The sequence below is a fragment of the Salvia miltiorrhiza genome, chromosome 1 (genome assembly GCF_028751815.1).
Source record: "Salvia miltiorrhiza cultivar Shanhuang (shh) chromosome 1, IMPLAD_Smil_shh, whole genome shotgun sequence".
Classification (NCBI taxonomy): domain Eukaryota; kingdom Viridiplantae; phylum Streptophyta; class Magnoliopsida; order Lamiales; family Lamiaceae; genus Salvia; species Salvia miltiorrhiza.
This window is the reverse complement of record NC_080387.1, coordinates 66,488,136-66,510,534: the sequence shown is the minus strand read 5'-3', so window position 1 is coordinate 66,510,534 and position 22,399 is coordinate 66,488,136. Positions and strand designations below refer to the sequence as shown.

General features: G+C 35.9%; 2 protein-coding genes across 12 annotated transcripts; one reads left to right on the top strand and one right to left on the bottom strand.

The window, feature by feature from the left end:
• Window positions 1–1,234: 1,234 nt before the first annotated feature.
• Window positions 1,235–8,166, top strand: LOC131005174 (methylmalonate-semialdehyde dehydrogenase [acylating], mitochondrial). 2 transcript variants are annotated; one of them, XM_057932004.1, is made up of 19 exons: window positions 1,235–1,399; window positions 1,618–1,715; window positions 2,765–2,836; window positions 2,923–3,084; window positions 3,160–3,238; window positions 3,319–3,473; window positions 3,650–3,713; window positions 4,441–4,520; window positions 4,666–4,731; window positions 5,174–5,224; window positions 5,323–5,474; window positions 5,760–5,850; window positions 5,991–6,071; window positions 6,874–6,951; window positions 7,042–7,077; window positions 7,161–7,204; window positions 7,294–7,372; window positions 7,505–7,595; window positions 7,683–8,166. In XM_057932004.1, exons 1-19 carry the CDS (start codon window positions 1,375–1,377, stop codon window positions 7,787–7,789), a joined length of 1,611 nt encoding a protein of 536 aa, XP_057787987.1. In that variant the 5' UTR covers window positions 1,235–1,374; the 3' UTR covers window positions 7,790–8,166. The 2 variants fall into 2 exon arrangements, with proteins under 2 accessions (XP_057787987.1, XP_057787988.1); XM_057932005.1 differs by lacking the exons at window positions 1,235–1,399; window positions 1,618–1,715 and adding an exon at window positions 1,823–1,841.
• Window positions 8,167–9,630: 1,464 nt separating this feature from the next.
• Window positions 9,631–20,834, bottom strand: LOC131005173 (uncharacterized). 10 transcript variants are annotated; one of them, XM_057932003.1, is made up of 17 exons: window positions 20,644–20,834; window positions 20,343–20,369; window positions 20,100–20,222; window positions 19,505–19,730; window positions 18,296–18,508; window positions 17,678–17,950; window positions 17,030–17,320; window positions 16,397–16,687; window positions 15,459–15,749; window positions 14,832–15,122; window positions 13,924–14,208; window positions 13,293–13,583; window positions 12,446–12,721; window positions 11,842–12,129; window positions 11,265–11,516; window positions 10,472–10,558; window positions 9,631–10,348 (listed from the first exon to the last, which is right to left on the bottom strand). In XM_057932003.1, the coding sequence occupies exons 1-17, from the start codon at window positions 20,706–20,708 to the stop codon at window positions 9,860–9,862; spliced, it is 4,059 nt and encodes a 1,352-aa protein (XP_057787986.1). In that variant the 5' UTR covers window positions 20,709–20,834; the 3' UTR covers window positions 9,631–9,859. The 10 variants fall into 10 exon arrangements, with proteins under 10 accessions (XP_057787986.1, XP_057787977.1, XP_057787978.1 ...); XM_057931994.1 differs by having other exon boundaries at window positions 13,924–14,214; window positions 20,644–20,833; XM_057931995.1 differs by having other exon boundaries at window positions 13,296–13,583; window positions 13,924–14,214; window positions 20,644–20,833.
• Between the last annotated feature and the right edge of the window lie 1,565 nt (window positions 20,835–22,399).

The following is a 22,399-nucleotide window of genomic DNA, read 5'->3' as shown; positions in this document are numbered from 1 at the left end:
TACTTTCAATGTTCAATACCTCATAACTTTTTACTCTATTACTGTATTTGTATATTTACAACAATGATATTTTCGAATTACGTGTGTTGATTGATAGAAGAAAACACAAAGCTGGAAATGTGTTTTGGATATAAAAATAATTCTGATTGATCTCTTTCTGCATTACAGAAGCGATATATTTCCCCCCTTAATTGCATTTATTTGTAGATGAGTGCTGATATACATAGTACATGCCTAAAGTGGATTGCATTTATTTGTAGATGAGTGTGTTGATATAAATAATACTCCACTATTAATACATGCCCAAAGTGGATTGTCCATATCTGTATCATTATCGGATATATGATATTTTATTCGGACAAATATTAATATACCAATCAAAATTAATGCTATCTAAAATATTGACTATCTCAACTAAAAGAAAATAAAATTGACTATCTACAGAGAAAGTTGCTTAAATTAGCACTAAATATTTGTAGAAGATAATTATTACTATCTTATTTTAATTACCTAAACTCTAAACTTTGAACGCTAACTTTAAACTCTAAACTGATAACAAAACGCAATTCAGTTAGTAAGACATTTTCTCGCAAACCAATAAGTTGGAAGTTCAAGTCACCAAAAAGAAAAATGAAAAATAATTATTGCTACTCTTAAAAAAAGTGGAAAACTCTTAACCAATCAAACAACAAAAGGGGCAGCCCACATATTTTCTCATTAATCAGAAACAATTTTTGAGCCAATTATCTGAACATAAAATGTTCAAGTTGGTTATCTTCTATTGTGGATGATATTTGATTTAAAGTTTTTGTTTCCTGAAAACAAAAGGAAAGGAAACCAAACAAAGTTAATAAAATGAGCAAATTGTACAAAGTTAATCAAATGAGTACATACAATTTGTTGAATTTTTATCTTATATTTACGTGATGAAAGTCAGAAAAAAACTAATTAATCATTATTTTTTTTAAGGGATTAATCATTAAATTATTGAAATACGTGAAAGGAATAAAAGAAACAAAAAAGTGGTTGATATAATAATAATAATAATAATAATAATAATAATAATAATAATAATAATAATAATAATAATAATAATAATAATAATAATATTCCCTTAAAAAAATAATAAATGGAACTACCTACTAGGCTACTACGAGTCTATAAATGGATAAAGATTCGGGTTGTGCGAGTAATATTATAACAAAACATTACAAAAGAAATCCAACTCAGCATGGAATAAATTAATCCAAATAAACGATTTAAAATAAGCATACAGAGATAGAAACAGAGAGAGAGAGAGAGAGACAGAGAGAGAAAGAGAGAGAGAGAGAGAGGTGGCACACTTCATTTTCACTTCTTCAGCAAAAACTCAAAATGTTGCAGTTTTCGATCCAACGAGGTAACAGTTCAATCTTCACACTACAAGATTCTATTTTGATAAATTTACGAATACATGCCGTGGTTAGATGAATTTGTGTTTTTGTTTGTTGATAGTATTGGTTGATTGTTTAAGATGCTGTCTTAATTGAGTTGCATTCTTAAATCCCGAACCGTGAAGTTTGAATTTCATTCTTCTTGTTGCTCTGTGTGTTTGTTGCTGAAATTGGTTTTATGCAGTGAGAGGCATGAGGAGGTTGAGTCCAGGAATATTTTGGGCTGCAAATTCTCGTCTCTCGACTGTTTCTGAACCATCTTCGAGGCCTGGCAACTCCCTGGTGAGTTTTTGTGTCATCTTGATTTTTTTTTTCTTTTTTGATTTTTTTGGGATGAACTGGTGATTGTTGCTTTTGTGTTTCTTTTCTAGCTGTTAGGGCTCAGAGTAGAGTAAGCAAAGTTTGGAGGTTAGTGTGCATGTTTTTGAATTCATATGACTGAGTGTGTGTGTGATGATGAGAAACCTGCACCTGGATAGTTCACAAATCATATTGGAGAGGCAAACTGTGGTACGTAAGCCTTGCATGACCAACTGAACCTAGGAAATGTTTGTGGGATTTGGACTCGTGACTTTCGACCTCTAGCTTGCCCATTCCATTGGTAGTCAGAGTTGAAAAGATAGCCAGAATCCTGCTGAGGCTGAGAAGTGAGTAAAACTAAAAACAAACACTTGAAGAAAAGAACTAATGCAATGGAGAGAAATTAGGATAAAAGCAGATTGTTGAAGGCCCTTCTACTTTCAAATCCACATTTTATATATATATATATATATATATATATATATATATATATATATATAATATAAAGTTGAATTAACTCGCCAATCCCCTCTAAGAGAAGATTGTTGAAGGCCCTTGGCTAGCTGCTCTTTCTTGTTTTCCTTTTCAGCTTGCAGCCTTTCTGGCCTGGCGCTTTGGCATATGTTTACACATTAGTTTCTGGAACGGATGATCCTCTTACCGAAAAGAGCGATTAAGTCCTCCTCAAGCAAGTGTCAGTTTCAATTTTTAACTTTTAGCTCATAGGTGATGTGGTCATCGTGGGCTACAACCTCAGAGATGTTCCTAAGTGAGATCATGAATGCTTTGATTTACACATAATCTCTTTGTTCTGGAGTTGAAATAGATGACATCTCTACATGGTGGCTTTTTCATACAATATTAGTATTAGTTGTCGCTAACTCTCATAAAATTAACTTTAGACATGTCTCCTATTTTGTCCTATATCAATAGTTTTAGCTTTAAGAGGATATTAACATTCAATAATGCCAGTCCTCAGTTCTAATTGTATTTTTTGTTGCTCATATGCCTGGGAATTCATGTCTGTGCAGAGGATTCCGAATCTAATTGGAGGTAGGTTTGTAGACTCACATTCAACCGACTCCATTGATGTCATAAATCCGGTAAGTGAGCATTTGCTTGTTTGAGTTGCTTACAGTTCTTTGATCGTTTTGTACCGACTTGCTTTTACTTGATTTTTTGAGTGTAGGCAACACAAGAGGTTGTTTCACAAGTGCCTCTGACAACAAAAGAGGAGTTCAAATCTGCAGTATCGGCTGCAAAAGAGGCATTTCCATCCTGGCGAAACACACCTATTACGACACGTCAGCGCGTCATGTTGAAGCTCCAAGAACTCATTCGTAAAAATATGGTCAGTTCTATCAACTAACTTCTTGTTCTATGTGTGGTTGGTACTGACGAAAAGAAGGATGGATTCTTAATGTAGGATAAGCTTGCCTTGAACATTACAACAGAACAAGGAAAAACACTGAAGGACGCTCAAGGAGATGTGTTCCGAGGGCTAGGTTAGTATTCTGTGTGTTCTTTATTTCTCGGATAGACAATGTATGTTGTTGAGTCTTTTCTGTGATAATCTTCCTTGAAGAGGTGGTGGAACATGCATGTGGCATGGCAACTCTACAGATGGGAGAGTATGTATCCAACGTGTCAAATGGAATCGATACCTATAGCATTAGAGAACCTCTTGGCGTTTGTGCTGGGATTTGCCCCTTTAACTTCCCTGCAATGATTCCCTTATGGGTATGTTTAGTATAATTTAAAAAGATGTTTCCATAATCTAAAGCCTATTTTTGTTTCTTTTTTAATACAGACATATATTTGACCATCTTCTGAATTAGTTCTCAATGTTTGAGATAGAAGTGCAGACATGAAACATCATTCATAAGAAGTAATTTCTTTTTTATGTCATATGCCAGATGGTTCCTGTTGCAGTCACATGTGGAAACACCTTTGTTCTAAAGCCATCTGAGAAGGACCCAGGTGACATTTTGCATAAAGTATTCTAGTGATATATTTTTCATAGTTTTTTGGTGCATGAAAACCTGGAAGAAGTCTAGGTGGAAGCATTAGTGTCTTAGACTATGTTATCCATAAGTAGCTCATACGCACTATGCAACGAATCATATATCGTATGGCGTTGAGATCTGACCCAACAACCTTTCAGACTTAAGTTGTTGCTTGTGGAGGCATGTTTATATTTGGATGTAACAACTCATTGTGGACTGATGTTAGTGGGAAATGACTATTAATGTTATGTCATGCATGTGAATCATAATGTATAGAAATATCAGTTTTTTATTGGCCAAGTCATTTACTAAAGAGCCCCCCCCCCAAAAAAAAAAAAAAAAAAAAAAATTGGGAGCAAAATAACATCCGGAAAAGCATTTGGAAAGACACCCTTACACTAACAAAGCTAACAATCAGTTGAGTGGCTTCTTAGGCACTTATCCATTTCAATTTGTTAAGATGTAAATTCATGCTCACATTTGCATATCTTTTTATTTCATAGTTCCGTTCTGTTAACTCTTCTGTTTAAAATAATAAAATAAAGCATACTTCAATTTTGTCTTCTTTTTCTGACAGTATGAGATCACTAAACATAGATATGACTTCCCTTCAAATCAGGAATATTTCTTACATTGAGTTGATGCCTATGGCTATATATATTTATTTTCTGTGCTTCTCATCTTTCTTTCTTCCTTTTTAGGGGCTTCAATGATTCTTGCAGAATTAGCAATGGAGGCTGGTTTGCCTGATGGTGTCCTGAACATTGTCCATGGCACCAATGTATGTCTGCATATTTCAATCTTCTTAAGTATTTCCTCTTGTATGCCATCAGATATCTTTTCAATTCAGAAAACAATGTTTGACAATTCAAGGAAACACCACTTTCTGTGTTGTTCTAATAAAAAATTGTTGCTTTTTCTTTCAGGACACTGTTAATGCAATTTGTGATGATGAAGATATTAGAGCTGTATCATTTGTTGGTTCAAATACAGTTAGTAATCTCCTCTATTAACTATTACTTATGTTTCATATTTGGTGTCTGGTAGACCTTCCTTGTCACCCTATTTTATCTTACTATTGGTATTGGTAGAAATTCAAATTTTATTAATAAATGGGAAATTGACATGTAAGTGCAATATTATTTTATGTTTAGCAACAACATTTACTTTACGTTTAGGAAAAATAAACCACCTCTTCATACATGGAAACCTCGATCTTCACCTTATTCATATGTTGCTCTTTCACCCCGACCAATTTGTTCACCACCTTGCTCATCAACTTCTCTCTCTCTCTCTCTCTCTCTCTCTCTCTCCTGTGATTGATTGGCATTTCCTGAGTTTTCTCTTTGTTAAACAGAAATAACCAAGCTTGGAAAACCTCTTTTATGTGATAATTATGTAATTATGGGCTGACATGTATTCTCTTTTTTTAAGGCTGGCATGCATATCTATTCAAGGGCATCAGCTAGTGGAAAACGTGTTCAGGTCTGTGTGTTGATCTACTCTAGCATGGTGATTGTTTTCTCCTTATTCTTAGATTCAAATGATTTTCAAAGTAAGTGCACACTGGCAAACACCTGTAGTCCAATATGGGAGCAAAGAACCATGGAGTTGTGATGCCTGATGCCAACATAGATGCCACGTTAAATGCTTTAGTTGCAGCTGGTTTTGGTGCTGCTGGACAAAGATGCATGGCACTTAGCACTGTTGTGTTTGTAGGAGACTCAAAATTCTGGTATTCCCATTCATTTTATACCATCTTGTTCTCAGAATCATTTTATTCTCAAAATACTGTATAAAAGTTGACTAGCTTTGTTTTGAAAAGGTGTATATTTGTTTAGTAACATAATTGTTCAAATAGATTTGAATATTGTTGATAATGATATGCTGGGGAGTTTTTCTGTCAGCGAGCATACTTTTACTGTCCTTATACCTGGGGAAAATATTATATTCAGAATGTCCATTCCTTCCACTCTTTCAGTACGAGAAGTTTAACATGTGTGCTGATTAATCTTTGTAGGGAAGAAAAAATAGTAGAGCGGGCCAAAGCCCTTAAAGTAAGTGCAGGAACAGATCCAGAAGCAGACCTCGGTCCAGTCATCAGTAAGCAGGTGAACTACCAGTCTTCATACTGAATTCATAGAGATGTTTATCTACAGTTCCTCTAGGATGCTTGGAAGCGTCATCAATTTTTGTTATCATCATGAATTCTGTCCTGCTTCATTTCTTTAACAACTGTATATTTTCTCAGGCAAAGGAAAGAGTATGCAGATTAGTTCAGAGTGGGGTTGAAAGTGGAGCAAGATTATTGCTTGATGGAAGAAACATTAAGGTACTTTCTTATCCATGCTTCTTTGAATCACCAAATGACTCGAATTGCACGTTAAAAGCTTTTTGCTAGCTTCTTCATGATATGCTTAGTTTTCCGGACTTTCTCATTTGTAATGGTCTTTTTTATTGGAGCTTGTCGAGTGTATCTCAAGCCACAATACCTTGATAAAGTGGAAATATAAGTTTCCAGAACAGAAAAGTTAAGGGGATGGTATCAAGCCTAATTTGCCTCACCCTTCCCTTACTATGTATTCTTTTAGCCCTCCAAGTCTCCAATTGATTCCCTCTTAGACTATATAAACTTCAGTGTGACAATTTATATGAGTACCAATGTACCATAACCAATAAAATGAGATGCATGAATTAATTTTTGCCTTGTTTTATTTCTACCACATTTCATTTGTATTCCCCTCTGAAGCCAAACAAAGTAAAAGGTTCCCTTTATTCTGTCTTGGCGGTATATAAGGGTGAAACTCCAAACATAGCAAGAGGAATTGAGAAGTTCAAAGAACATGACTTGTTCTACTCATTTTTTAAACCATGTTGGTTGTGAAAGGTCCAAGATACTTATTCCTCACAACACTTTGAGGAGTGCAGGTCAAATCATTGTAGTAACCCTATTGATCTAGGTATTTGTTTCGTGAAAGAATTCCAGGACTACTCTGCTTAGTTTCTTCTTATGATAGTTAGGAAACAATATTGAAATCTTTTGATAGACTTAGATCTACCGAATATGCTTAACGCTGTTGAATTTTTTGGCCCATAAATCAATAGCTTCAGTCACCTTCTTTGATGACTTATAGGTTCCAGGATATGAACAAGGCAACTTTGTTGGCCCCACCGTTTTAGCTGATGTCACAGCTGATATGGAATGTTATAAGGTATAAATCTTTGCCATCTTCTCCCTGATCTTGAAAGATTTCCCAAAAGCTTTTGCATGAATGCATATTAAACCTCACTTTGGCTTCCAGGAGGAGATCTTTGGTCCTGTCCTTATTTGTATGCAGGTATATCAACACTTAACGGCTATGATTCTGTTCCATTTTGTGACTTCTTGTGCTGATTGATATTATCTTCTTACACCTATCAGGCTAACAGTTTGGACGAGGCAATAAACATAGTCAACAGAAACAAGTACTTCCTATTTTTCATCTTCAATTCTAATCATCATTTCCTAGTTCAAGAACTACAATGCAGTAATGATGTTATCCCTGGTTCTGCAGATACGGGAATGGTGCGGCTATTTTTACATCATCTGGAATAGCTGCAAGAAAGTTTCAAACTGAGATAGAGGCAGGCCAGGTACCAAGTCGTGCCATTTAAATTTACGAGTTTTAAGCTGAATGGGTTAAAACGATCAATCCTAGCTGAACCACTTTTGTCTCTTTAAAGTTTGTAAGATTGGTTTGTGATGGAAAAAATTTCGTATTTCAGGTGGGTATAAACGTTCCTATACCTGTTCCGTTGCCTTTCTTCTCATTTACTGGCTCCAAGGCTTCTTTTGCTGGAGACCTCAATTTCTATGGTAAAAGCCTACTTTCTCTCAACATATTGTGTGTGTTGAGTGAAAATGCCTGATTTTGATTTATTTATGGGGTGGAATGTATTTCAGGTAAGGCTGGAGTTCAGTTTTACACACAGATAAAGACGGTGACTCAACAGTGGAAGGATATAGCTGGTGGAATTTCTCTTGCTATGCCCACTTCCCAAAAATCTTGATTTCAAGCTGTTGTGACAGTATGTAGACCTCTATTGCTATTATATTTTACTAGTGTTATATGAAGAAAGAATAAACTTAGCACCCAAAACATGTTCTAATTACAGAACCTCTTAACTATGAAATCTAAGTTCCTTCAAAAAGAAAAGAAAAAACTATGAAATCTAGCAAGGAAGCAATCTCTATTTTTTTTTTTGAGGCAATAAATATCCTACAAGTTGATGTGTATGCCAACATGTGGAATGTAGTATTATTGTATTAAGCATCTTTTCATCTTCAAATGCGGTTGGACAAGCTGTATAGGTATCCACGTGCAATCTCTCATTTAACATGAGAAATTTATAATTGAAAATACATTAGTGTTAATGTTACATTATTATTCTTCAAGTTTTTTTAGTAGAATCATTGAAGTTTAAAAAAATATTGAGGGATATAATAGTAATATACTATGATAGACATATATAATAAAGTATTATATTATTGCCTTTATCCCATTAAAAAAATATCACATTTTCCATTTTTGTCCGTCCCATAAAAAAATATCGCTTTCATTTTGAAATATGACCACACACATTATCTATTACATGTTAGTCTATCCGTCCACTAATTCAAGGCTTACTTTCTTTTTGGTTCGTCCACCAACTCAAGACCTATCTATTTTTAGTAAGTTTTTATTCATATTTTAATTGGTGAGTCTCCATAAACAATACTCCCTCCGTCCAAACTTTAATTATTTTAACTCTCACATAAAATGTGGGACCCTTATTCCACTCACAACACATCAATCACTTTATTAAAACCCGTGCCGTTCTCAACTGGATACCAAAAGCCGGGACGGAGGGAGTACATTTTTTCTCCATTCAACTAATAAACAATACACTTTGTGGGTCACTTTCTCTACTCAACCAATAAACAATATATATTGTGGGTCCCTTTCTCTACTCAACTAATAAAAATACATTTTTTCTTAAAACCCGTGTTTTGCCTTTTAGGTCTTGAATTAGTGAACGGAGGGATTCTATCAAACATTTTATATTCGTATAGATATTATACTGCCTAGGCACTTGTTTAATAGTAATATACAAAATAATTATTATATTGTTAAGATTAAGTTATCTCAGGGATGAGGTGACATTTTTAAAAGTGGAATAGTTAAATAAGAGATCCTTAGTTTTACCTCAAATCCTCTTGAGTCTTGACTAATAATTTGGGGTACTAAACTTATATAATAGTTTTAGTATCATTTCGTGTTAGTGTTAGTGTCATGTCGAACAGGCCCGTTCCGGAGATTTCAGGGGCCCTAGGCGAAATGGGAAAAAAATGATTGTGTGCTTATGAACCGTTTTTTTAAATGAAATAAGATTGAAGCCTTTGAACTTATATGTATTTTTTACTGATTGGGGCCCAATGTGTGACTAAAAAAATCTTATTTCTATATAGCAATAAAAATAAAAATAAAAAATCGGGGCCCTAGGCGGTTGCACCCCTCGCCTATGCCCAGGGCCGGCCCTGATGTCGGGTACAACTCGGGTGTACAGGAGACCACCTCTATTAATTAATCTCCAATTAGGATTTAATAATTAAGTAAATTAATAAATAAATAAGTATACGTGTGGGAGTCAACCGCATGGTGTGCCTGGCCGCACCCAAGAGGCCAAAACCAGCTTTAAATGTAATTAGTCTCTTCTTTTCTTTTTCAAGTAAACAGGGAACCGTTTCAGATTTATTTTATTGAGTAATGTAGACAAAAATAAAGTATATATGTTCTGCAAAAGAAGAAATCAATACCAGTTTAACACCATGGCGTTTTCTTCAAAAGAGAGTGAGGCAGAGTGAATATGAATGAAGCGAATAACTGCATGCTTTGATTCAAAACATTTCATTCCACATATTCCAAATCAATCCAACCCCATTCAGCACATCACCACCTTCATTCAAATATTTCAAGTGATAACAGGAGACATAGAACCCTAGATCCTATAATCCTCACAGCCAATCTGTCATCACATTGCATCGAATAATGCATATACAATTTTTTCGAAGAACATTTACTGATACTGACCTGCTGAAGCCTACATTTTAAGTTTCTCCATTTCAGCGATGTTGGAGGCATGTAGTTTCCCTTTGACATGAGAGGCCAAATCAACGTCGCTATGCAGCTTCGTATTACATATAATGCACACGTGTTTACACTCCCCATTAACCTCTAAAACAACCAGCTTTCCCTTCCATTGTTTTAGCGATTCTATCTTGGACTTGTGTTTGCTTCCCAGAAGATGATCATTCAAATTTTTCTCACACGTGACTTTCACACTACATAAACCACAGCTCCACTCTTTCCATTGTTTTACTGATTCTAGCTCGGATTTGTGTTTGCTTCCCTGAAGATGATCATTCAAATTTTTCTCACACGTGACTTTCACCCTACATAAACCACAACGCCATTCTTTCTTGAGGGGAGGAGTTTCTGCGCGTCTTGCTTCTGGTGGTGGCATTGTCTCTTTAACCTCAGCATTGGCATATGTTCTTTTGGGAATCTCATTTGATTGAGCATACTGCACCTGCAGATGCAGTTGCGAATGGATATGGAGAAACATGCTTGCTCAAAAGTTTAACAGCTTGAATGGGACTATAGCAAACCAATTTAGTATTAACTATATTGAGATTGAGACAAGACAACATACCTCTTGTGATGTCGATGAACCATTTTTCGCATTTGATTCTATAACTTTGACATCTCTATGAGAATTGCTGCACTCTACATGTCCAGTCTGTGTTCATAGGAAAAGAAATAATTGGAGACTCCACAAATAGCTTCAACGGCTTACTTAAGTAAACAAACACAACTGTCTCAGCACTGAGGCTACAGTCATATATTCATGCTTGATCAGCTAGTCATTTGTTAGTCTATTTTAAGATTGAGGCCATTGATCTTCAAATGTCCCTAATTTCCTCCCAAATCCAGATAACGGGGTCAATAATAGCTTAAGATTCATCACACTTACATGTCATGAGATTTAAGAACACAACTACATGCAACTGGTTCCTTTTAAATCAAGATGATTTACACTAAGGGTGTGTTCTCTTTGGTTGATAAATTTATCATGCGAAAATGAGGGATAACAAAAATTTCTCTTTTTCCTTATTTTTTTCCCCTCATTTTCTACAAAAAAGAATTTCACCCTTTCTAAATGAGGAAAAAGAAAGAAGGAATTTAGAAGGAGAAATTTTTGTTATCCCTCAATTTCTCATGATAAATGTATCAAACTATCAACCAAAGAGAACACGGCCCCTAAATAGTTTGCAAAAATTTATGTGCACAACCAAGTTTCATGCCATATTTCTGTTAACACTTTTCTTCTACCTATCTCTAGTTTTTAGTTCAAATGCACACAAACCTTCAAAGTCAAATGCAGAAAGTGTCATGGCTGAGAAAATTTAGTTAGAACAGTTTTTATCATGACAATAGCTGCTAACCTTGCTTGCATTAAGCTTTTCAAGTTCATTCAAGCTATCTTTCAGGTTGGCGTCAAGCTTGGCCTTGTGTTTGCCCCCCTGAAGATGAGCATTTAACGTTATCTTACTCGTGGTTGTCACCTTGCATAGATCACAAGTCCATTCTCGCTGAGTTTTTTTTAGGAGAGGGGTCTCCGGTCCTCTCTTTTCTGCAGTTTCTTTTGGTGGAATTATCTCTCTAACCTCAGCAGAAACTGACTGCGCGTGCTTCACCTGCCATTGCAGATAGAAATGACAAAACAACCTTGCTCAGCAGTTTTCCGTTGGACTTTGAACAAAGATAACAACTGAAAATTAAAGTGATCAGTGAGATTGGCAAAGGGTGAGAGGTTCTGAAAGAGTCCGCAATGATGAAGAACTTGACAGAAGCCTGTGACAGCTATGAAGTGCTTAAAGGATTGCTGCTCAGTTTCTCATATTTAAGATCCCAGTAGTTTCTCTTCATAAATAAACCAGTAATAAAAGCAGCATTTTTTAAAATAAAAAACTTGAGCAAAACAAAATTAAAATGGGTTGCTGATTGAGTTTCACAAGCTACCGAAGGTGAAGGTCCAGTATCCTTTGCGTCAAGCAAGCTTGCTTCCAGGATTGTCTCAAGCTTGGACTTGTGGTTGCTCCCTTGAAGATAGTCATTCAATGTTGACTCACTCTCGGTAGCAACCTCGCATAGATCACCGGTCCATTCTTGCTGAGCTTTCTTGAGGCTAGGGGTTTCTGGGAGACTCTTTTCTGCAGTTTCTTGTGGTGGCGATATCTCTTTATCCTCAAAAGCTGCATATGTTCCGTTCAGATCCCAAGCAGCAGAAACTGACTGCGCATGCTGCACCTGTCGTTGCAGATAGAAATGACAAAATAACCTTGCTCAAAAGTTTTTCATTGGACTTGAGCAAATGTAACAACTGAAAGGAACATTAATTAGTAAAATTAGCAAAGATGAAAGGTTGTGAAGGAAATTAAACTGGTCCGTAAAGGTGAAAGGAGCAGTAATTAGGGACTGGGGCTCAGTTTCTATTTAAGATCCCAGTAGTTTCTTAAATGTTCATAAATATACCAGTGATAAAAACAGCAATTTTAAAATCAATACAGGGCACACAAAAAAAATCAAAATCCAAATATTTGGCGGAATGAGATTCACAAGTTACCAAAGGTGAGGAGGGTCCTGTTACTTTTGCATCAATCAAGCTTTCTTTCAGGATGGACTCAAGCTTGGCCTTGTGTTTGCGCCCTTTAAGATGACCATTTAACGTTATTTCACACGGGGTTGTCACCTTGCATAGATCACAGGTCCATTCTGGCTGAGCTTTCTTGCGGAGAGGGGTCTCTGCAGTTGCTTTTGGGGGCATCATTTCTTCAACCTCAGCAGCTGCATACATTCCCTTCAGGGCCCAAGCAGCAGAAACTGATTGCGTGTGTGGCACCTGACATTGCAGATAGAAATGAAAAAACAACCTTGCTTCAGCAGTTTTCCCATTGTACTTTGAACAAACGTAACAACTGAAAGGAACAGTGACTAGTGAGATCGGCAAAGGGTGAGAGGTTGTGAAGGAAGTTAAACAGGTCCACAAATATGAAGAAATTGACAGAAGCCTGTGACAGCTTTGAAGTGCTTAAAGGAAAATAAAGGGATCGCAGCTCAGTTTCTCATACTTAAGATCCCAGCAGTTTCTTTTTGTAAACTAGCTAAATGGTACGTACGAAGCACATTAAAGTTATAAAACTAAACAATAGATAAATTCCATTTTAATTTTGAAGAAGTCCATATGCAGAACGATTTTTATCTTATAGCAAGTAAATAAAATCAAAATACGTGCACACACGCATATTTTATACATTAAATTACTAAACTGTCTTTAGAAATTGAAATAAATAAGGATATTACATGCATATCAAAATAAGAAAGAATAGACACTTTTATAATAATAATATAAATATCTGTAATAACAACAACAAAACAAAACAAAAATAGGTTGCTGATTGAGTTTCACATACTACCGGAGGTGAAGGTCCTGTATCTTTTTCGTCAAGCAAGCTTGCTTCCAGGGTTGTCTCAAGATTGGACTTGTGGTAGCTCCCTTGAAGATGATCATTCAACGCTGACTCACACTCGGTAGTAACCTTGCATAGATCACCAGTGCATTCTTGCTGAGCTTTCTTGAGGAGTGGGGTTTCTGGGAGTCTCCTTTTTGCAGTTTCTTTTGGTGTCATTATCTCTTTATCCTCAGCAGCTTCAAATGTTCCATTCAGATCCCAAGCAGCAGAAACTGGCTGCGCTTGCTGCACCTGCCATTGCAAATAGAATTGATAAAGAAAACCTTGCTCAACGGTTTTCCATTGGACTTGAACAAATGTAACAACTGAAAGGAACAATGATTAGAGATCCGCAAAGGGTGAAAGGTGGTGAAAGAAGTTAAACTGGTGCATAAAGATGAAAAACTCGCACATGCTTTCTATGAAGCGGATAAAGGCAAAATAAGGCACTGCAGCTCAGCTTTTCATATTTAAGATCGGAGTAGTTTCTTAAATTTTCATATATATTCCAGTATTTAAAGCAGCAATTTAAAAATCAATACGCAAGCACAAAAAAATCAAAACAATGGGCTGATTGGGATTCACAAGTTACCAAAGCTGTGGAGGGTCCTGCATCTTTTGCATCAAACAAGCTTTTTTTCAGGATGGTCTCAAGCTTGGCCTTGTGCTCTCTCCCTTGAAGATGACCATTTAATGTTATCTCACTCATGGTTGTCACCTCGCATAGATCACAGGTCCATTCTGGCTGAGCTTTCTTAAGGAGAGGGATCTCTGATTGCCACTTGTCTGCAGTTTCTTTTGGCGGCATTACCTCTTTAACCTCAGCAGCATCAGGTGTTCCATTCAGATTGCAAGCAGCAGAAACTGACTGCGCGTGCTGCACCTGACATTGCAGATGGATATGACATGATATCCTAGAACAACAGTTACCATTGGACTTTATACAAACGTAACAACTGAAAGGAATAGTAATTAGTGAGATCGGCAAAGGATGAGAAGTTGTGAAGGAAGTTAAACTGGTCCACGAAGATGAAGAAATTGACAGAAGCCTGTGACAGCTTTGAAGTGCATAAAGGAAAATAAAGGGATTGCAGCCCAGTTTCTCATACTAAAGATCCCAGTAGTTTCTTTTCATAAACTAGCTAAATGGTACGTGAGACGCACATAAAAATTATAAAACTAAACAATAGATAAATTCCATTTTAATTTTGAAGAAGTTCATATGGAGAATGATTCTTATCTTATAGCAAGTAAATAAAATCAAAATATGTGCACCCACACATATTTTATACATTAAATTACTAAACTGCCTTCAGAAATTGAAATAAATAAGGATATTATAGGTATATCAAAATATTAAAGAATAGACACTTTATAATAATAATAATAATAATAATAATAATAATAATAATAATACCAGTCATAAAAACAGCATTTTCAAAACTAATATTAAAGCAAAACAAAATAAAAATAGATTGCTGATTGAGTTTCACAACCTACCGGAGGTGAAGGTCCTGTATCCTTTGCATCAAGCAAGTTTGCTTCAGGGTTTGTCTCAAGCTTAGACTTGTGGTTGCTCCCTTGAAGATGATCATTCAATGTTGAATCACTCTCGGTAGTAACCTTGCATAGATCACCGGTCCATTCTTGCTGAGCTTTCTTGAAGAGAGGGGTTTCTGGGAGTCTCTTTTCTGCAGTTTCTTGTGCCAGCGATATCTCTTTATCCTCAAAAGGTGCATATGTTCCGTTCAGATCCCAAGCAGCAGAAACTGACTGCGCATGCTGCACCTGCTGTTGCAGATAGAAATGACAAAATAAACTTGCTCAACAGTTTTCCATTGGACTTGAACAAGTGTAACAACTGAAAGAAACAATGATTAGAGATCGGCAAAGGGTGAGAGGTGGTGAAGGAAGTTACACTGGTGCATAAAGATGAAAAACTCGCATGTGCCTGCTACGAAGCACATAAAGCCAAAATAAGGGACTGCAGCTCAATTTCTCATATTTAAGATCTGAGTAGTTTCTTAAATTTTCATATATATTCCAGTATTAAAAGCAGCAATTTTAGAATCAATACGCAAGCACAAAAAAATCAAAACAATGGGCTGATTGGGATTCACAAGTTACCAAAGCTGTGGAGGGTCCTGCATCTTTTGCATCAAACAAGCTTTTTTTCAGGATGGTCTCAAGCTTGGCCTTGTGCTCTCTCCCTTGAAGATGACCATTTAATGTTATCTCACTCATGGTTGTCACCTCGCATAGATCACAGGTCCATTCTGGCTGAGCTTTCTTAAGGAGAGGGATCTCTGATTGCCACTTGTCTGCAGTTTCTTTTGGCGGCATTACCTCTTTAACCTCAGCAGCATCAGGTGTTCCATTCAGATTGCAAGCAGCAGAAACTGACTGCGCGTGCTGCACCTGACATTGCAGATGGATATGACATGATATCCTAGAACAACAGTTACCATTGGACTTTATACAAACGTAACCACTGAAAGGAATAGTAATTAGTGAGATCGGCAAAGGATGAGAAGTTGTGAAGGAAGTTAAACTGGTCCACGAAGATGAAGAAATTGACAGAAGCCTGTGACAGCTTTGAAGTGCATAAAGGAAAATAAAGGGATTGCAGCCCAGTTTCTCATACTAAAGATCCCAGTAGTTTCTTTTCATAAACTAGCTAAATGGTACGTGAGACGCACATAAAAATTATAAAACTAAACAATAGATAAATTCCATTTTAATTTTGAAGAAGTTCATATGGAGAATGATTCTTATCTTATAGCAAGTAAATAAAATCAAAATATGTGCACCCACACATATTTTATACATTAAATTACTAAACTGCCTTCAGAAATTGAAATAAATAAGGATATTATAGGTATATCAAAATATTAAAGAATAGAGACTTTATAATAATAATAATAATAATAATAATAATAATAATAATAATAATAATAATAATAATAATAATAATAATAATACCAGTCATAAAAACAGCATTTTCAAAACTAATATTAAAGCAAAACAAAATAAAAATAGATTGCTGATTGAGTTTCACAACCTACCGGAGGTGAAGGTCCTGTATCCTTTGCATCAAGCAAGTTTGCTTCAGGGTTTGTCTCAAGCTTAGACTTGTGGTTGCTCCCTTGAAGATGATCATTCAATGTTGAATCACTCTCGGTAGTAACCTTGCATAGATCACCGGTCCATTCTTGCTGAGCTTTCTTGAAGAGAGGGGTTTCTGGGAGTCTCTTTTCTGCAGTTTCTTGTGCCAGCGATATCTCTTTATCCTCAAAAGGTGCATATGTTCCGTTCAGATCCCAAGCAGCAGAAACTGACTGCGCATGCTGCACCTGCTGTTGCAGATAGAAATGACAAAATAAACTTGCTCAACAGTTTTCCATTGGACTTGAACAAGTGTAACAACTGAAAGAAACAATGATTAGAGATCGGCAAAGGGTGAGAGGTGGTGAAGGAAGTTACACTGGTGCATAAAGATGAAAAACTCGCATGTGCCTGCTACGAAGCACATAAAGCCAAAATAAGGGACTGCAGCTCAATTTCTCATATTTAAGATCTGAGTAGTTACTTAAATTTTCATATATATTCCAGTATTAAAAGCAGCAATTTTAGAATCAATACGCAAGCACAAAAAAATCAAAATCAAAACAATTGGCTGATTGAGATTCACAAGATACCAATGGTGAGCAGGGCCCTGTATCTTTTGCATCAAGCAAGCTTTCTTTCAGGATGGTATCAAGCTTGGCCTTGTGTCTTCTCCCTTGAAGATGACCACTTAACGTTATCTCACTCATGGTTGTCACCTTGCATAGATCACAGGTCCATTCTGGCTGAGCTTTCTTGAGGAGAGGTGTCTCTATGCGCCACTTTTCTGCAGTTTCTGTTGGTGGCATTACCTCTTTAAACTCAGCAGCTGCACATGTTCCGTTCAGATCGCAAGCAGCAGAAACTGACTGTGTGTGCTGCACCTGCCATTGCAGACAGAAATGACATGATATCCTTGCTCAACAGTTTGCATTGGACTTTTAACAAACATAACAACTGAAAGGAAAAGTGATTAGTGGGACTATCAAGGGTTGAGAGGTGGTAAGGAAGTTAAACTGGTCCATAAAGATGAAGAACTTGAGAGAAGCCTGTGACTGCTATAGTGCTATGAATTGCATAAAGGACAAATAAGGGATTGCAACTTAGTATCTCATATTTAAGATCTTAGTAGTTTCTTAAAATTTATCATATATACACTAGTAATAAAAGTAACAATTTCAAAATCAATACTTAAGCAAAACAAAATCAAAATACTTGGTTGATTAAGTTTCTCAAGTTACCAAAGGTGAGGGTCCCGTATCTTTTGCATCAAGTAAACTTCCTTTAGGAGACTCAAGCTTGGACTTGTGCTTGCTTCCTTGAAGATGAGCATTCAACATTGACTTACTCGCGGTAGTAACCTTACATAAATCACAGGTCCATTCTTGCTGAGCTTTCTTGAGGAGAGGGTTCTCTGGTTCTTTTGGTGTCATTCTCTCTTTAAACTCAGCAGCTGCATATGTTCCCTTCAGATCCCAAGCAGCAGAAAATGAATGTGCGTGTTGCACCTGCCGCTGCAAATAGAAATGGCAAAATAATCTTGGTCAACAGTTTTCTATTGGACTTTGAACAAACGTAACAACTGAAAGGAACAGAGATAGTGAGATCGGCAAAGGTTGAGAGGTGGGGAAGGTACCGAAGGAAGTTAAACTGATCAGTAAAGTGAAGAACTTGACAGAAGCTTATCTGCTATAAGTGCATAAAGGCAAAATAAGGGATTGGTGCTCAGTTTCTCATTTTGAAATCCCAGTAGTTTGTTAAATTGTCATAGATTTACCAGTAAGAAAAGCAGCAATATTAAAATCAATACTTAACAAAACAAAATCAAAATAATTGGCTGATTGAGTTTCACAAGTTACCGAAAATGAGGGTCCTGTATCTTTTTCATCAAGCAAGCTTGCTTTCAGGGACATAAGCTTGGACTTGTGCTGGCTGCCTTGAAGATGAGCATTCAACGTTGACTCACCCATGTTAGTAACCTTACATAAATGACAGGTCCATTCTTGCTGAGATTTCTTGCGGGGAGGAGTCTCAGGGTGTCTATTTTCCACTCTTGCTTCTGGTCGTGTCATCTGTTTAGCATTAGAAACAACATAAGTTACATTCAGAACCCAAGCAGAAGAAATTAAGTGTTCACAGCGAACCTGCAGTTTCAGAACAAACTTATAACACTCTTTCTCCTCAACAATACCATAGGCCTTGAATAGAATGTAACCACCCAAATGATCATTCACTAATGAGATCGATAAGAGAGAGAGAGAGATGGTAGAAGAAAATGAAATGGATGATAAACATGAAACTGTAAAGCTGTATGAGACTATTATGAAGTGTTTAGAGACAGGTCTAAGCAAGTTTTTGGTAACACTAGAAAAGAAAGATGAATAATATGCTGCTTCCCAATTCATTTTACAAATTGATGATCATTGTTCTTTTCATAAATATCTAGTAATAAAGTAGCCTTGGGTGAGTGATTTTCATAACCATTCAATCCATCCAGTAAATTTTCCTAATGTTTCTAAGCAAGTCACAGAATTTTGCTTAAAAGAGAGCAAGATAATCAAGAACCGTTCCTTGTTGGGTCTTAGTTGCTGCACTCTTCTCTGCGGTTTGTAACGTTTCAGTATCACGTCAAACAATATTAATTCAGCTACAAGAGAAAGCATATAAATCAAGGGTAACAAGGATGGAAGTCAAGGAGTGCATGCATAATGTTCTCCCTCTGGCTCTATAATTGTGTTATCTTTCTGAAAAAACGTTCTATTTTTTGGCTTTCATGCTATTTCCAAATTCAACAGAAAGGGGTGTAATTTGCAAGGGAAATCAAGAAAATTGTGCACTCTTCAATACAAATGTAAAAGAAAGACAACAAGTGAAACTTTAATGGCTAGCTAGTTTAAACTAAAAAAGAAGTTAAAACAACCTCCTGCTTTCCTATCGTTATTTTCAATTTTTTATTTTGCTGTCTCTGAAGAAACTTGAAGCTCCATACGTCATTCTCGAAAATTTTATGACCAACAAACTTCACTAAGAAATAAGAATGTTCTAAAATGTGTCAGAATGCTACTAACCTCCAGTGCAATAAGCTTTTCCAGAGCTTCTGGTCCATTTTCGTTGATGTATTTCTCTACTACATCCCAAAAGTTTTCTCTCTTACAAAGCCTCCCCTCCTTTAGCATGCCGAATCTGTCAATAACTGAACGTACAAGGCCTTGGTAGGCAAGGCATGCACCCTCAAACTGAGGCATCACTAACGAGAAGCTAACTATGAGTCTTACACCAGACCAGAAAGGTATCCTGTCAAAAATAAATGACAGAATGCATAAATCCATACATGAAACAGATGGAAGCTCTTTGATTCTCTATATGCATGCTTGTTGTTGAACACATATATCAAACAAATGGTACTGGAGGGAAGCAATTAAACAGGAATCCCAGTCCCTTTATCTCAAATAATGCACATTACTCAAGGATTACAGATGAATACAGAAGCATTAGCCATGCCTTATAAAAGGTGGAGTGGCCACAATCATGAATAAGAAGCGATGATCAGACTTCTTCCAACAAAATACATGCTAAGCTTTAGAAGCGAAATACTTATCATAGCATTCTCCACAGAAAAGAATATGAATCATCAATAGAAGCATTTATAGGGGCAACGCTTACCAATCTATGATTTTCTCAAAAGCAAACTCAAAGAGAGAAAACAATGAGAAAAGGGTCCAATATATGACCAACTTCCTCATGTGATATCTAGAACCACTCTCAACTGCCCTGATTGAAGCAAACCTGCAAGGAATTGCATCATTTTAAGCAATAACACTTGATCATCGCAATTCGATCAATACATAAGAAAATTGCGATACAATAGCACTTTACTCTTCTACATTTTAGAATGACAGAACTTACAGGGGAAAGCCCAGAGCAATAACAGGCCTGCGTCAAATGTTCAGGGAGAGGAAGATGAAAAGAGAAATGGATAGAGAGAGATTAGTATAAGCGTATTTTCTGCAGAGATACATTATACATGCATGTGTACGTATATAAGGGCAAAACCCGAAACTGAAACGCGAAAAATTAACGTCGATCAATTTGAGGAACTCAGTTAAGGGCACACATATGCATGCATATCCTAAATCATTGCTAAAGAAAGTTAAGAATCAATAGAAAAGAAGGGGGATTGTTGAAAAATCATAAAAAGTGTACGCACCAGCCAAGAAGATCGACGCCGAGAAGAGCAAACTTGAGGAGCCCCATAGATGTTGCAATTCCCATTTGGATTGTGAGATTGTGTCTCTCTACTTGTGAAATTTCTTCGTCTCAGATCAAATTTGAAATGAAGGTTTAACACTGGAGCTCCTTTAAGTGGAAAGATGGAAGACTTTATGAAAGTCTCTTCATATTCTATTTTTTTCTTTTTTTAACAGCCGATATATCTATTCATACATTCGACTTAAGGGTGGTTTGCCTAAATTTATTTTAAAAAATTTAGAAGCTCTTGGAGCTTTTTCAAGAGCTTATAAGATGTAATTTCGTAAAAATTTATAAATTATTAAAGTATTTAAATAATTAAACTTATAAGTTAAAGTGATAAAATCGAAAAGAGATGAAATTAAATGATATATGATGAAAATAAAAAATCTGTTGAAATAGAAATTTTATTAAAAAAGAAAATAATAAAAAAAAAACTAAACCCAAGAGAGCACAAGCGCAACTGAGGGTCGCGCCTCAGTAAAACCTCATTAAGGTAAAACCCTTAGAGAGGAAAAAGAGCGTCCGTCTAAAAGAAAGACGAATCAAAAAAAGAGAAAGCAAAGAAACAGCGAAGAACGGAAAAAAACACCTTAGAGGCTCCGGCCAAACCATCGCCCCAAGGATGCCCGGGTAACACAAACCAAAAGACCAGAGAAAAGATGAAAATAAAAAGTCGTACTTGAGTTATTTTGTAAAATAAATGTTGATTATAAAATAATGAGAAAATAAGTTAGGGTAGAGAAACTTATTTTTTTAAGAGTTTATACGTTGTTAGAGCTTATTTTTAACATTTAAGTTTTTCAAAAATTTATTTTATCAAACACTTTGAATGAATTTATAACTATTTTAAAGAGCCTATAAACTTAGCAAACACCTTCTTAACTAATACACAAGTTTTGTTGATTTTTTCCATATGTTCCACTTTTCAAAAATGTCAATTAATCACAAACAAAATATCGACTGATACAAAAGTTACGGGTGAAAAGAAATTCACAGTATATATTCAATTTTGGAGGACGCAAGGAAACCTAGTTGGAGAAGGAAAGTATAGTACAACTAGTGGAGGGCTCAAACATCTGCTTAAAGCAACAAGGGGAAAAAGAAGAAGATGACTCGAGAAAAGATACTTTATCTAAATTTTAATTGATTTCATTATCACCAATTTATAAGATCATTCACGGCAGTGAACCCCTTTAAAAGGGGGCTCTTTAAGTAGCCCCATCACTTAAGAGCCACTTTCCCATGATGGGACTCTATATTTTTGGATTGTCTATTTTTTTTATATATATTTTTTAAAAATAAATTAACTATTGAAGTTAAAAACATAAAATTCCTTAAAAACGTGATTTTTCAAAATTTAGTGGGCTTATGCATTATTCAAAGAGGTGGTCTACTGTGAAATCGATTTTATATATGGTGAAATCGGCTTCAGAATGACACTACATACAAATGATACTTTAACATTTTAAAGTATCATTTATATATTGAGGTAGTGTCATTATGAAGCCAATTTCACCATAAAATCGATTTCACGGGAGTTTTTGTGTTATTTTAAAATTATAGTATATGCATACTTAAAACATGATTTCATGTGCAATGTTTTATTTTTATTTTATGAGAACTTATCTTTTAAGTGCCCCTTGACTTGTTTTTGAAATGATAAAAAAATTAATCGGTTACTGTGATATGTGAACCCATCCCCTATAAAAATT